Below are 16,030 nucleotides of genomic sequence, written 5' to 3' on the forward strand. Positions count from 1 at the left end.
ACACACAAAACACAGTGAGAAGTGATATCTCTTAGTATTTTATGGGTAAATTAACAAAAAATAATTCCAATTATTGACTTCCTTCTCATTTTAATCACAACTACAATTTAACTTAAAATAATCCCAACTATTAGGTGATCCTTCTCAAAAACTCTCTTTTACCTATACCTTTCCTACCGGTTATTATTATTTTTTTATTCATTCTTATTTGTAGGCACGAAAATTTTATATAAGTGCCACATCGGATATTATATGGGTCAAAAGTCAATTTGTTGACTTAATGGTTTGACTATTTGTTTAAAATTAATTATTTTGGGTGAAATAATATAAAATATCCCATTTTAATTATTTTGATTAAATTGTTCATTTAATAGTAAAAGCCTAATTAAATGGGTTAAGCTACATAAATGAGTCAAGATTACCAAGCAAGCCCAACCCCAATGTACACATCAAACCCTAACCCTAGGGTGTCTCACTCTATAAATAGAGCTCTCTCTATTTCATTAGAGAGGAGAAAAATCTAGAGAAAAACCTAGAGAGAGAGAAAAACCTAGAGAGAGGCAGAAAAACCTAGAGAGAAAACAAAGAGAATTAAAATACATAGAAAACCTCTTAAATACCCCAAACCTCTCCAGAGAAAACCTCTCATCAAAAAATAGTCTAAACTTCTCCAAAGAAATAATCCTCTCAAAACCTAGAAGAAGAACAACAAGCATTCGACGTGCTGTTCTACTCTAGAAGATCACTCGTGGAAGAGATCAAGCCTCGACGGCCCTCAACACGAAGGAAAGAAGGACTTCAAATCATCAATTAACACCAGTTCAACCTCTACATCAAATAGTCATTGATCGAGATCAAGCCTCGTCGGCCCTCAATCAAGAATTCAAGTCAAAGGTCTACATCGACAACAAGTCTAAGGTCTACATCAACAATAAGTCAAAGTTCTGCATCAAATCTTCGATTGAGATCAAGCCTCGATGGCCCTTATTCAAGAATCAAATCAATTCGTAAATCACGTCAGAGTCAAAGTGGAGAATCAAATCAGAGGAGCAAGTTAGAGATTGTACCCAAATTTATCAGATTAATAATATTGATACTTTGTTTCATTTATTTTGATTCTATATTTTGCAGATTTAAAATTTGTGTTTACATTATTATTATTTTGTTTTTTTTTTTAACTTTCTTTATCTCCTTACCAGACCTTAAAGGTTAACATTTTTCCTTTTCTCCACCCCCCGCCATTCCACACCATCTCCATAACACCTTTTCCTCCATTGAATACTATTTTTTTTTTTATAAATTTATTTTTATTACATTTCAAATAAAACAAATAATTACAGAAGTTATCACTTTCATAATTTAATTGTTGGGTTGCCTTTGAATTATTACAAGCTTTAATTGGATGATTGTTGATGCTCTAAGCATGGGCGGATCTAGGGGGGTTCAAGGGGGTTCATTGAACCCCCAGATTATTTTAAAAAAAAATAGTAAGTTTTGATTTTTTTTTTTTTTAAAAAAAGGTTAAAACAAATTTTTGTGAAGTAAATATACAAATATGTAACTTTAGCATATTGGTAAGGGAGTGATTAATAGTGTAGTGAGGCTCCTCTTGATCATGGGTTCGAGACCAACCACCTTCATTTTTTTTTGTTTTTTTTTTCCTTTCGATTTCTTCCGTTGTTCTTCATGAGTTAGTCCATAGTTGGGTCAATAATTTTAGGAGTAGTATGTTGGTCATTTTGTTAAGTTAGAGAGTCAAATGAACTTAGAAGTTAGTGAGTTTATTTAGTGGGTTTAATCATGGCATTATACTTTCATTTTTTTAGCTTATTATTTGTTGTTTGTTAGCCTATATATATGGCTTGTATTTGGTGAATTAAGCATGAAGAAATATTATTGAGTTCTTTATTTTACTTGCTTCATACTTATTTAATATTATTATTGTTTTTATCCTTTAGTACGTATTAGTTTCAACAGTCCTCTTATTTCTCTACTCCTCTTAATTTTTAAATCTTTATTTGTTTGTAAATTAGTGATAATTAGATTAATTATTGATTTGTTTAATTAGTTTTGATATATTGTTGACGTACAAATTGAATTTAGAAACTTAGAATTTAAAATTTTAACTTGGTCTTTTAATTGATAATTAAAAAAAATTTACATTGTCAAATTTGTGTTTATTGGGGACTTGAGATTTTTGTTTTTCGTGTAATATTGATTTTTTGCAATATAATTATAGATTTATCATTTATAGAAGTAGTAATGTTTTAGCACGCTTTCAAAGTATAAAACTCGAAGAATGCTTTTGTAGGGTTTTTTTTTTATTATTTTGTAACTGTTTAATCCATCCATTTGTAATAAAAAAATTTGAACTTATATATTGAATATTTAATTAATATATGAGCATCGTTTGTTTTTTAAGATCCCGAACCCACAGTTCGAAATTCCTAGATACACCATTGGCTCTAAGTCTCAAGATTTACTTGTGGTTACGATGGCTAATGGAGGTTAATAATTGGGTAGTTTTTTCTGTGGTCGGACATGTATGAATGGAATGGTGTCAGTGGCAGGGATTGGCTAGAATTGTGGTTTTGGTGGCTGCAATTGGCTAAAATGGTTAGAATAGTGGTTTTGATGGCTAGGTTTGGCTAAAATGGTGGTTTTGGTGGCTAGGTTTGGTTAGAATAGTGGTTTCGGTGGTTGGGTTTGGCTAGAATGGTGGTTTCAGTGGCTAGGCTTGGCTAGAATAGTGGTTTTGGTGGTTGGGTTTGGCTTGAATGGTGGTTTCGGTGGTGGTTGATGTGGGTGGCTAAGAAAGTGGTTTCGATGGCAGGAATGAAGTTATATGTTGACTTGTTCTCGAGAGGGTGGTCAATGTGCCGATGTGGGCAATGATTAGAGAAGAAAAAAGAGGAAGTGTTTGTTTTTGTTTTTTTTTTATATATTTTTTTATTGATATTATTATTAAAAAGCACTAATCAATATTAGCTTTACACATCACTCTTTTTACCTCAACTATAGGTTAACAAATGAGTGAGACTATTTGAGAAGGGGCACTCAATAGGTGGGATTATTTTAGGTTAAACTATAGGTGGGATTAAAATGAGAAGGAAGGCAGTACTTTGGATTATATTCTTGTTAATTTTTCTTTTTTCATAATATTAAAGTAACTTTTATTTGCTGTATATCTTAATTTAGATTATGAACTTACTCTCTATACTTGTATGTATTATCATAAATAAGGACACATTAAACTTGTATTTAAATATATGATATCTTGCTATATATGTAAGCGTAACATACATATGCTTGCATATAAATTAAGATATTACGTTTTGAAATAGTTTTATTGTATCTTAGTTTTTAACGCTATTTAATATGAGGGGAAGATCATACAACGATTTATTATGATCAAGCAAATGAATCAATAATTACTTACCAATTATTTTTTTTGGGAAATTCTCTTTGGTAACACCCAATTTTTTCTTTTCCTCTTTGGTAAAAGTGAAAATTTTCATTATCAATGGTAACATTGTCGCTAAGTTTTACGTCGGAAAGCAAAAAAACAAGTCAAAAGATGACGGGTCGAGGTTAGGCGGTGGGGAAAAGAGAGTAGGTGGAGGTGGGCGTTGCCGACCGGGGGTGGGGATGCTTGGCGTCAGCAGGGGGTAGGGCTGGTGGTTGGGTGGGTGAATGAAGAAGGTTTGTTTTGTTTTAAAATTAATTTTTTAATGATGTAATTATTAAAAATTAAAAAAAACTAACCATGTTTTTTTTTTTTGTTTTATTAATTAAATGGTGATTATATTTGGTAATCAATAATATAATGTTACGAATGATAGTGAAAATTTTGACTTTTTACCTACGAGAAATAAATAAATAAATTTGGATAGTACGCAAGAGAATTTCCCTTATTTTTTAATTCCTAGGTATGAACTGACAAATTAATTGTTATGGAAATATAATTTATTAAGCAAATAATTTATAAATAATAATTAATAATAGAAAATACTACTAATCTATTTTACATATTAATGAAGGCTAATTAAGAGAGACACTTGGTAAAGTATTACTATAAATCTTCCTTTTAAAGTTAATTTCTTAAAAAATATCATTGTTACATGGAAAGAAGGGTTTGTATCAAGATTTTGACTTTAGTTTTATACAAAATCTAAAGTAAACTTTAAAAATCAAATTGCCCATTATAACTTTTACATTTTTTGTAATGACAAAGTATATAAACCAATCACAAGCTTCAACTATTAGCCTAAACTTTTGGTTTAGTTGGTCCATTAACATATAGTTGCTGATGGTTGAAGGCTTGAAGCTTGTTATTGGTTTATATACTTTATCAAATAATTTTCTCTCGCAAGTTTTTACTGTTTTAATATATTTCATATTTTTTTTAATAGTTGGTGAGTCTATTCATTAAATTTTATATCTTTCTTTTATATTAGAATGGCTAATTCGTATTTCGTAGCTTTTAGATTGTCTTGGAATATAATTTTATTCATGTTATTATTATTTCTTTGGTTGTGCAATTAAGTGAAATAACATAGTTATCTTTTACTAACAAAACTACAAAAGTCCACTAATGTAAAAATCGGTGATATCGAAATTATCTTACATTATCAAAACATGTTATATGCCCTTTATAAAGTACACATGTGATAGGATTTAACATTTAAGTCAAAAATTTATTAACAACTCGAGCATTGTTAGGGCGCAAAACTAGTATGTGATTAGATATAACAGTCAATGCTCAACATAAGCAAGTATAATATTTCAACCAATGAAAAAAATGATTACATTTTATTTTAAATTAGTAAATTCAATCGTCACATGAGCAAAATTAACAAATGAGGATTGAAAATTCAAAAGCAATATGTTTAAAAAAAAGTGATTGAGGATTTAAAAGAAAAATTATCTTTTTAAAATTAATTAAGTGTCATTAACACGTGAAGGCGCATTTAAAATTATATACAAAATGATTCAAACTCATCACCTTTTCCATTCCTTTCTATAATAAGCATATTCCCTCCAAAAATTGAAGAGAATTGGAAGGAAAATGAAACTCACATATCTCTTTCCTTTTCTCCTTTTCTCCTCTTCCCATATTTCTCTTTCTCTTTCCCTCTCCTCCCTTTCTCTTCTAATTAGCTTTCCAAACAAGCGTAAATATAATATTATAATAGTATTAATCAATACAATAACAATACTCCTATTTTAAAATTTTTGTAATATTTGCTTTTTCACATTTTTCAATGCAATATTGTGAGTAATATATCTCAAGTTATATATTACAAAAAATTAAAAAATTACATATTTGTAAATTAAAAATCAAGACGAATCTAACAAGATTTCACAAGACTATATTTTGAAAAATAGATTAGACATTAAAGTTTAACATTTCATTTGCATTACAATATGCTGAGATTTCAAGATTCCAAACGGGACAAACAAAAGAAAACGGAGATAATACTAAATAATACTACGCATAATTATTATTATAAAATTAATATAATTATACAGCGTATTATTTAATAGTTTATATAATTATTATTACTACGTATTACGTAATTATATTTAATATAATTAATTATGATCGTAAATAATAATAATAATAACAATAACAATAACAATTCCTTTGCTTGCTTTAATTTGTCTCAATTTGGAATCTTGTAAGATTCTTATGCAAAAAGAATCTAATACTTTAATGTCTTTTATATTTTTCAAAATATATTTATGTCATCATGTGGGATCTTATTAAATTCGTCTCGATTTTCGGTTTACAAGTATATAATTTTTATAATTTTTTTGTAATACGTAACTTAAGATTTATTAGTTAAAAAGTTGATTAAAAATTGTGTAATAAGCAAATTGGACGAACATTAAAAAAAGAGGGAGTAATGATGATCCCTGCATTTTATTTTGTTTTGACCTATAGAGAAGGTATTTTTCATTAGAATCTTAAACTTCAATGTCTTTTTTTGTTCTCCAAATCATAGCTTAGCCATGTGGGATAGTGTTGGATTTGTCATGACTATTAATTTCCATTTATATAATTTTTGTGATAATTTGTAATAGGTAACTTGAAATGTATTAGTTATCGCGGTTTTTTCACCATATCTTAGTAATTTGTTTATTCACCATATACCACATGCAATATAAAATTTTCAAATTTACCATATATCCCTAAGTTTATTAACAGATTAGTATGCTACATAATAACATCATTATATTATAAGCAATTCAACTTCATGATCATAATCTTGACTTTTAAAGGATCAATTATTTGTAAAATGTTAATGGAATCGTAAAATTAAATTACTCATTTGATTTTGAACATCTATACTTTATTAGTATTTAAAAAAATAAATCATCATGTATATCATGTCACATGTAAATTTTATTTTTCACCAAAGCCACATGTGAACTCATTTAACTTTTTTTTTTTTTAAAAAAAAATCCCCTTTCTCAAAAAAAAAAAAAAAAGTAGCATTAATTCATTACCATGTATGAATGCTATTTGGTTCATTTTCCCCCAATTTATTACCTAATAATTACATTCAATCACCCCTTCTTATTCTTTATAAACTATTTATTTTCTAATAAAAATATGTTATAAATTAAAAATTTATATTATATACCTATAAACAACATGTGCATTGCACGGGTCAGAAGGCTAGTTTAAACTAACAAATGTTTCAAACGTGGATAGATTTACACATAAATGATAAAGCCTTCCAAAAAACATTTATTACTTGATGCCAATTAATGTAAGAATTATTAAAACATTAGGATATATATTACATAGTGAATCCAAGGCATTGCCCAGGACTGGGGTACATACTAGTATATAACTAGGTTAGCTCCCGTGCCATACACGGTAATTTTCAATTAATATTTTTAAAATTAACAATATATTGTAGTTTCCAATAACTATTTCTAATATTAACACTATATTTGAAAAAAAAAAATTACTTTCGTATGTTGGCAAAAAAAAAATCACACTAATATAATCAACATGTGCTTGTCTTATAATAATCAACATGTGCCGGTTTTGGAAAGTTTTATTGAAGAACCCATATTTAATTATAGTATAGTATTAATTGATTAATATTCTAGTCATAAATAATTCAAGGAAATAGCAAAAGTTTCATTAGTTGATTTGATATGGGCATTTCATTGTTGAAACTTGTAGCTTAGCTTCTATTAAGAAATTATATAATCTTTTTGTAATAAACGTAGTGCGTACTACCTACAACATACATAATACATACATATATAATACGTACATATATAATGTGTGTCTTTCCTAAATCAAATACTCCATATGTCACAAATATGATAAGAATATTTTTTTATTTTATTTTTTGCTTAATTTAAGTCATAGTTGTCAATATTTTTTTTAGAAAGACACTTCAAACCTTCTATTATACTTTATATATGTAAATGATTTGATTCTTAAATAATTCTTTTCAAAAAAAAAAAAAAACAAAACAAACTAAGAACACACCAGGAGATGACATGTGTCATTACTGGTGTTTTTTTTTTAATATATAGTTATTGATTGACTAGTTTTGTGCCCGTGCGATGCCCGAGTTGTTTAATGAATTTTAAGATATATTTTAAATATGTATGTCAAATTTTAAAACATATCATTAATACAAAATTAGTTAGGAATTGATATGTTTTTGTGACGATTTAAACTTGTAGACATGTAATGACTAATAATAATAATATTGGTGAAAAATATTTCTTGACCCGTAACCTGAAATAACGACCCTGTCTGAAATGAATGGTGACCCGACCTGATTGACAAGTCTACACATAGTAATAAAATTATATTAGATTGCGAAGTATATTATTTTAATAGATTAGAATATATTATAAACAATGGATGTGGTACATTTTGAACTAATTCTTTCGCTCCAAAAAAATATTATGATACAAAAAATAAATTTATATGATAATTTGTGAGAGTTATAATCTAATATTGGTATATGAAATATTGGTATTTTATCAAAAAATAATACTCTAAATTAACAATTTTATCCTAAAATTTTATTCAAATTTGATTGAAAATAAAATTCTAAACTAACTTTTTTATCCTACAAATTGAATTCTATATAACTCTATTCTATGTGGCACAACACTTGGCGAAAAGTTGAAACGCCAAGTGTTGCTGCCTCGTCGTCAGGCTAAAAGTTTAACTTTATATATTATTTCCTAGTTTTGTGCCCCTTGCGATGCCCGGGTTGTTTATGGACTTGATAAAATTATATTATAATTCAATTTGATTGAGAATAGAATTCTATATTAATTTTTTTGCTACAAAGTCTATCTATATTAATCCAACGTGGTACGACATTTGGTGAAAAGTTAAAACGCTAAATGACATTGTCTTGTGGCCTTAAGTTTATTATTTGGTATTTTATCGAAAATAAAACTCTAAACTAACTATCTTATTCTAAAATTCTATCCTAATTTGATTGAAAATGAAATTTTTAACAAACGGTTTTTTTTTTTTAATCTTATGAAGTCTATCTAAATCTATCCAAATGGCGCGACATTTTGGTGATTTTTATCTTATGAAGTCTATTTAAATCTATTTAAAGTGGGCGACACTTAAAAAAAGTTAGAATGTCAAGTATCACTATTTCGTGAGCTGGCTAAAAGTTTAGCTTTATATATTAATTATATAATATGATTGATTGATAACCCTAAGATTCTTATTGGTAATTGATCGATCCAATGAATTTAACCTACTCTTGTGTCACAGTACATAAATATCATTACACCGAAGATGTACTAATATAAGCACTGCTTATCTTACTGGCATGGAATAGAATTTTCAGCTTTCTACTATTGGGATTAACCCACTAATTATTTTTTTAATTCGTAATTACTGACCAAAGTTAACTAGTTTTTGCCTCTTGTTCAATTTGCCACGTTTTCTTGTAAGATCAAAAAGTAAATGGAGATTCTCCAATCTATGGGCTGTTTTGTTAAATTAGGTTTTTGCTCCACATAAATTTTAACCAAATTAAGTAACATGGTGTTCATGTATCCCAATAGTTAAGTGGAAAGTTAAGACACCAAAATGAGTTATGTTTCATCCAAAACAATACTCCACGGCATAGTCGATTATTCAGGGTATAACTAGCATTTTAGATTTGGATTATGTCCCGAGTCATTAATAATAATTATGCGTAAAATTCATTACTTAATCTTTTTAAAAATTAATTAATTTATTCATCACTTTTTTTTTTTTTTTTAAAGGTTATTCATCACATTATCATAACTTCACAAGGGCCTGTTCACTTTAGCTTAATTTCAATTCAGTTCAGCTCCAATCAATTTAGTTTAGCTCATAATTTCCTTCTCTCATTAAATTCTCATTTCAGCTATATTCGGTTCAGTTCAGCTCTTAATTTCCTTCTCTCTTAAAATATTCATTTCAACTCAGTTTAGTTTAGTTTATCTCAGTTCACTAAATGAACATGCCCTAAGTTTGTATCAATATGTTGTCAAACCATAATTAAAACTAATATCAACAAAAATAATTTTTTTAATATTAATTTTCTTCAACATTATTTCATTATCATAGTTAATAAAATAAATCTATCTCATTAGGTTAATTTTAGTTTCACTTCTTTCAGGTTTCATTAAAAGAAAAAAAAAGATTGGTCGATATCTGTTTTTATCCTAGTTTCGGTCAGGTTAATGAAAGTTCGAGTTAATAGAGGGTCGGATAAAACCAAGCTATAGGTTTGGTCAATCTTAGGTTGTGTCAAAGTTAAATTTGGTGTTAGAGTCAAATATTAAATCGAATTAAAGTTATTATTTTCAAGTCAGATCAATTCAGACCATGTCATTGAGAACGAGTTGATCCGAATGCGAGTCTATTGTTGAATTATTTAGAGTAATGGTGACACAATGCCCATCAAGAAAGGTGGGAGAGCTATTCATGTGTTTGATTGAATATCTTAGGTTAAGGTGTTGAAATTTAATTGAACAAGTAAAAGAGCAATTTGTATCTTAGTTAAGAGAAATGTTCCTCCGCCCGGCAGGGCGCGCCACCGCCAGGTAGGGCGCGAGAGCAAAGGAAAATTAAGCATTGTCACCGCCTGGCAGGCCATCATCGCCCGGCAGAACGAGAGCCACCGCCCGGCAGAACGAGAGCCACCGCCCGGTAGGACGCGAGAGCACCTAAATTTTTCTGGGTTTCTTGATTTCTCTCGCCTGGTAGGGCACGTGAGGTAATATTGACGGTTATTCTTTAGTTATGCTTAGTTTATTGCTCTTGATATAAATATGAGAGTTCATATTGATGGTATAACTTCAAGAAATCAGTTTTATTCTCATTCTCTTGGAACCTTTTGCAAGTTATTGTTCATCATCACAAATCACAAAAGCTTATCTATATTGTATTGTAATCATCTTATTTGTGATTGTAATTGTTTTTCACTGTATCTCCTGAGTAATTTTCCGTGATACCTAGTTGTAGTATAGGGTCAAAATTATATTTTTGAGAAAGTAATCCCGTTCACGCCTGAAGAATTTTACGTTAATTTTGTTTGTCTTCTTTGTGACCCTTGTTAAATTCAAAATCCCCGAACATCTTTGACATCTCTAATCCCATGTAATTAAATGAATTGTCGTTTTAACTTTCATTGATAAGTCTTGAACTCTAACACCTGAAAATACTACCTCCGTTTCTTTTAAGTTGACACGTATTCCTTTTTAGGAAGCTTTTTTTTTTTTTTTTTTTAAGTTGACACGTTTCCTTTTGGGGTAATTTTTTTACCTTGCATTTACAAACTACCACTTACTTTTTCATTCTCTATCTCTCACTCTCTCTTCTCTTCTTAATATATGCGCCTAAATCAAACGCGTCAACTAAATAGAAACGGAGGAAGTATTAAATAGTCCTTTAAAATTTTAAGCAGGGAAAAAGAACATAAAAGGCTCATTTCAATGAGTGACAGTTGCAACTGGTTATGGGATCCTAACATTCAGCCTTTTGCCTTTCTACAATCAAATTATAATATCCTCAACTTGGCGCAGAATATACTAAACAGATTCCCTCTTTAACTTCATTCCTGCTAATATACCTTCTGTTACATTCTATAAGGTATATATTTCTTTTAAAAAAAATTAAAAAAAAATTGCCAATTCAATATTAAGTAGTGCGTTCTGATTCAAACAAGGACAAAAAAGAAGTATATTAAGAGATCATTGTACCCTATGGAGTGATGGAAATCAAATTAAGCTTATTTAGTTACTTATTATAACGAGATTTAATTTCAATTTTCAAGTATATAGCATTATAAGTACTATATACGGAGTACTCCGTATCCAACAAGTATATACTTCCCACATAATGATCTCATTTATATTGTAGATATTTAAGTGTAACAAAGTTATTTCACCTAATATTCATGACTAATGGTGTTACAATTGTACAAACGATGTTTGATTCAAATCCTTTAATTTTTAATTTGCACACATTGAAAGTCATTTGATATTTAAATCAAGCTAAGCAAAAGATTGAGAACCTTTAAATAGAGGTGTTTTGATTTTGACATCACAAAAACAAGAGGAAATGGAAAGAATGAAGTGTAAAGTAAAAGTTACTTATAGATTTTTGTTAAGCTTTCTCCAAATGGACAATTTAAGAGAGTGTTAAGTGAGCACGAAAAACAAAATTTTAAATGCAACTTTGCAGGGAATAAGGGTCTGTTCTTTTACGTTGAAATTCAGTTCAGTTCAGCTCAGTTCTGTTCTGTTCTGTTCAGTTCAGTTCAGCTCAGCTCCTAATTTTCTTCTCTTATAAAATATTCAGTTCAGCTCAGCTCAGTTCAGTTCAGTTCAGCTCAATTCAGTTCAGTTCAACTGAGTTCAGTTTATGAGAACAGGCCCTAAGTATGTCTATGTATTATGAGTAGCATACATATATATAAACTTGTTTTTTAACTTCCCAAAACACCTCTTTCTCGAGCTAGCTATTTTACAATATATACGGTACGTGTCTCAGCTCATTTAATTTTCACATGTTTTAGAATCTATAATCTCCCTCGTACGTGCAAATTAAACTTTTGTTCAAGTCCAATAATAATGATAGGCTATAAAAAAAGTGATTGATCAAGATCAAATTAAAACTTGAAAGTCTTTAATAGAGATAATCCCAATTAATAAAAATTGAAGAGTTAGCTCGATCAATTAAGTAAAACTCATGCATGGATGCCTTAACAAAAACAAAAGAGCTTCACGTGCATGTAATTATAGACGGAGGACTAATAACAATACTATTATTTACGTTATTTGAGCACATATTATTATCAACCCTTATCTCCCCTTCTATACAATTCTCAATCTTTTGAGGCTTTTGATCACATACAATTACTTCCACGTAATCAACCTCACCGCGATCACCTTCATCATACATCGGGTTCACTATGCCACGGTGAAGTTTTGCCGTGTGTTTAGCCGGCTCCGGTGACACCGTGGCCTCGACTTTTTCCTTGAAATGTGCTACCTTAGCAAGTTCATGAACAGCTTCTGATATTTTTTCCACACAAGTGGTTATGTTAACTAGTATAGATGCAACGGTTGCATCCGGTACGAGTGCTATTATATCTTCCGGTCCATATAACATTGTTTTGAGTACATTTTCGAGTTCTTTTGCAGCTTGTTTGGAGTTCTCTATATGCATGACTACTTGCTTAGGGTGAGCCATTTTTTCAATGGATGAAGCCATTGCCCTTAATGCCTTGCTCAATTCGATGCTCATTTTCGTGCACGAATCCTTGATTTTTCTTCGGAACTCCATTGGTACCTATAGGTTAAATGTAAATTGCTTTTAAGGTCAATTAAGGTGAATACAAAATGATTAATTTTAAGCCTTTAGCCTCAATCTTGTAACTAATCACTATTGAACAAGAAAATGTATATCAAATTAAATGATTGGATTATGCTATGTCATTTGCAAGGTTGGATTAATTCCAACAATTATATTTTAATTAATTAGTTGAAAAGAAGGAGATTTTAATTATTTGGTGATGCAAGAATACTCATATTATGTTTCATATTTGTCATTGGTCTTCATATTATTCTTATATGTTTGTGGTCAATTGATGAAACATTATATCTTATATAAAGAGCCAAAAGGGCAATAATGCAGACGAGATTGATCTCTAGTATTTGGTAGTGCCCCAATTAATTAAGATGGTATATCAAGATATATTTACCTTGGCTTCGGTATTGATAAACCCACAGAGAGTTTCAATGTGGTAAGCACATTGTCGAGCAAGAGCTCCAACTTTGACGTATTGTTTCCAAGGATGGCGAAGCCTAAATTGACCATGGCATGGCTCCCATCGAGCAAAATTTGCCTGTTAATTAAAGAATTAAACTTACTAATAAGCAAAAAATATCACAATTTTATAATTCATTTCAATATTAAAGTACAATACATGTTTTAGTACATTTTTATTAGAAGATAGTGGCAATCTTATGATCATATTGGTACCATTATTTATATATTTAATCACTTACAAGAGAAATTAAATTAGTGGTTATTAATTAAAGAAGTAATAAATTAGAAACAGCCTAAAAAGTTAATGTACGTACATAAATTAAAAATGAAAAGAATAATGGGAACATCACATACCAAGTTCTCTTCATTAGTTTTAGAAGCAAGGATACTTTTATGACTTTGGAGGTATGATTTGCCATCTTTCTTGGAGTTCATACTGATCTTGTCGTTGTCAGGAATCGTAAAATAATCTTCTCCAAATCCTGTTAATATAATTGTTTTAAAAATATTAAGTAACTTAATTGCCATATATACAAAATTATAGAACAAAATGAATAATTACTAGTCTATCCTTTCTTTTTAATATGTCGTTTTCTATATTCAAAATAAGACTTACCCTGAAATTAAAATAAATACTCCGTAATTACTCTCAAAATGTAGTGATAGCATAAAATAATATAGTAATATTATATCCATTAACGGCATTAAGGCAATAACCTCTCACGAATAAAGATAAAACATGATTTAGCAAAAGAAACAACCTTTTTAATAATTATGTGTATGAGTCATTTAAATTCTAGCTATAATCTAAACCTCCTAAATAAACATGTGTATGAAATTTAATCATATATAACAAGTCTTAACTTAAAAAATGTGATGATAAATATTGTTGGGATACTTTCAATAAACATTAGACTCTAAAAGTGTTACTTTTAAGTGGAGTATAGTTTAAGAATAAATCGTACTAGTTCAGTAATATAAGTGAATATTACACATATTGAGAGGAAATAACTGAATAATATAGCCTTTATACCTTCCATGAATTTGGCAAGCTTTTCAAGGTTGCCGGCGATGAGGTTGTGAAGATCTTCACCAGCCCAAACAGGGCAAATAAAAATCGAAACGATCATACAAGTGGCACCACCAACTATGATGGTCGATAATCTTTGGTACGCCAATACTAAGATAACATCAACTCTATACCCTGAGACTGCAACTAAACTGAACGTCAATATGAAGATTAGTACGCCATAATCGTATCGTTTCTTGATGCTTGGCACAAATCTTGTGAATGTCGACATTGAAGCTGCAAGTACAAATTAAAGTAAGTGTCATTTTTGCATGTATAAGTTGCACAACTTTTTGCCGTGTTAGATTTTCATGATCCAAAAATTATATGTTTTCCCGTTAAACAGAAGTGGCATACACGTCAAATTCTTTCTTTAATTTGTTGTTTCAATACACATTTTTCTCATTATCTTTTACAAGGGTTAGCCAATCTAATAGTCAATCAAACACTTTTTTTTTTTTTTTTTTGAACTTTTCACTAGTGTAACTTATGCATAAAAACAAATTGATAAGCAAAAGAAAGTAGTTTACCTAGTAAGAACACCAAGATACCAAGGACAATTGGCTCTCCTTTCGTCCCGAATAACACGGCTAAGTGTTGAGCACCAACCCCTAGTGCACCGGCGGTTAAGGTTGCTAAACCTCTATTGAGACCTTTGCTTATAGTAGCGCCTAAAAACGAAGTAAAACAAATAAGTAGTTAATTAATAATAATAAATCATGCATTTTATTATATACATGAAAAATAATCATCAATTTATTGTTTGTGAAATTCGGGTTTAACTTTCAAGAAATGGCAAGTAAGGGTGATCTTACCTACACTGAACTCGAACACGACCACAACAGTTAACACAGCCCACATCCCTGAGACACCAAACCCTTCATAAAGAGGTCTAACAAAGTAGAACAAGCTAACTAGCGTAAGAGCTAGCGCCATTTTTAAAGAATGGATAACTCTTCTTGGATCATCCTTGGCTAACTTCTTTATATTTTTAGCTATTCCAACACATTTCTCTTTTAACTTCACAGCTAAGTTTCTAAGGCCATTCAACCCCCTAGTGAAAATCCGGCTTTTCGCCCCGTGTACCATCTCCATTTCCATTTCTATAGATCAATATATAACAGAATAAACTCAAAACAAAGTAACAAACACAAGAATGAAATATAGAAAAGGAAATGATGTGATAAGATTCTTGAAGTAAGAGTGAATTTATACTAAGATAAAAAGTAATAGAAATAGTTTTTCCATGCATATGTTAATTTTTTTTTTAATTTTATTTTAATTAAGGACAAATATATGCATTGTCTTAAAACAACAAATTCTAGTGAGCTGCAAATGTGGCTGATAACAAAAGTTATTTCCATGCACAAATACTGACAGAATTTCATTTCATCTAAGTAAAAACATCTCTTATTTTTTATTTATAAGATTGAATAAGCTAAAAGACAAGAAAACTACCACTATCTATCACATAAAATAGTAAACAAATTAAAGAGAATATTAACTTAGATGATCGACTTTTTAATTTAAATTAAACCGACAATTTAATTTTAATTTTTTTTAAGGACAAATTGCAAATTTCTTTTTGCTATTTACTGCTTATTTACATGGTTTCTTTACTGACAATATAAGAGGTA

General features: G+C 29.5%; 1 protein-coding gene across 1 annotated transcript; it reads right to left on the reverse strand.

Annotated features, from left to right (window-relative positions):
• Window positions 1-12,223: 12,223 nt before the first annotated feature.
• LOC110735363 (aluminum-activated malate transporter 8-like) lies at window positions 12,224-15,700 on the reverse strand. The gene is made up of 6 exons (XM_021915537.1): window positions 15,209-15,700; window positions 14,924-15,064; window positions 14,358-14,630; window positions 13,679-13,806; window positions 13,257-13,400; window positions 12,224-12,844 (listed from the first exon to the last, which is right to left on the reverse strand). The coding sequence occupies exons 1-6, from the start codon at window positions 15,492-15,494 to the stop codon at window positions 12,275-12,277; spliced, it is 1,542 nt and encodes a 513-aa protein (XP_021771229.1). The 5' UTR covers window positions 15,495-15,700; the 3' UTR covers window positions 12,224-12,274.
• Window positions 15,701-16,030: the final 330 nt, after the last annotated feature.

Source organism: Chenopodium quinoa, unplaced genomic scaffold (genome assembly GCF_001683475.1).
Source record: "Chenopodium quinoa cultivar QQ74 unplaced genomic scaffold, ASM168347v1, whole genome shotgun sequence".
NCBI lineage: Eukaryota > Viridiplantae > Streptophyta > Magnoliopsida > Caryophyllales > Amaranthaceae > Chenopodium > Chenopodium quinoa.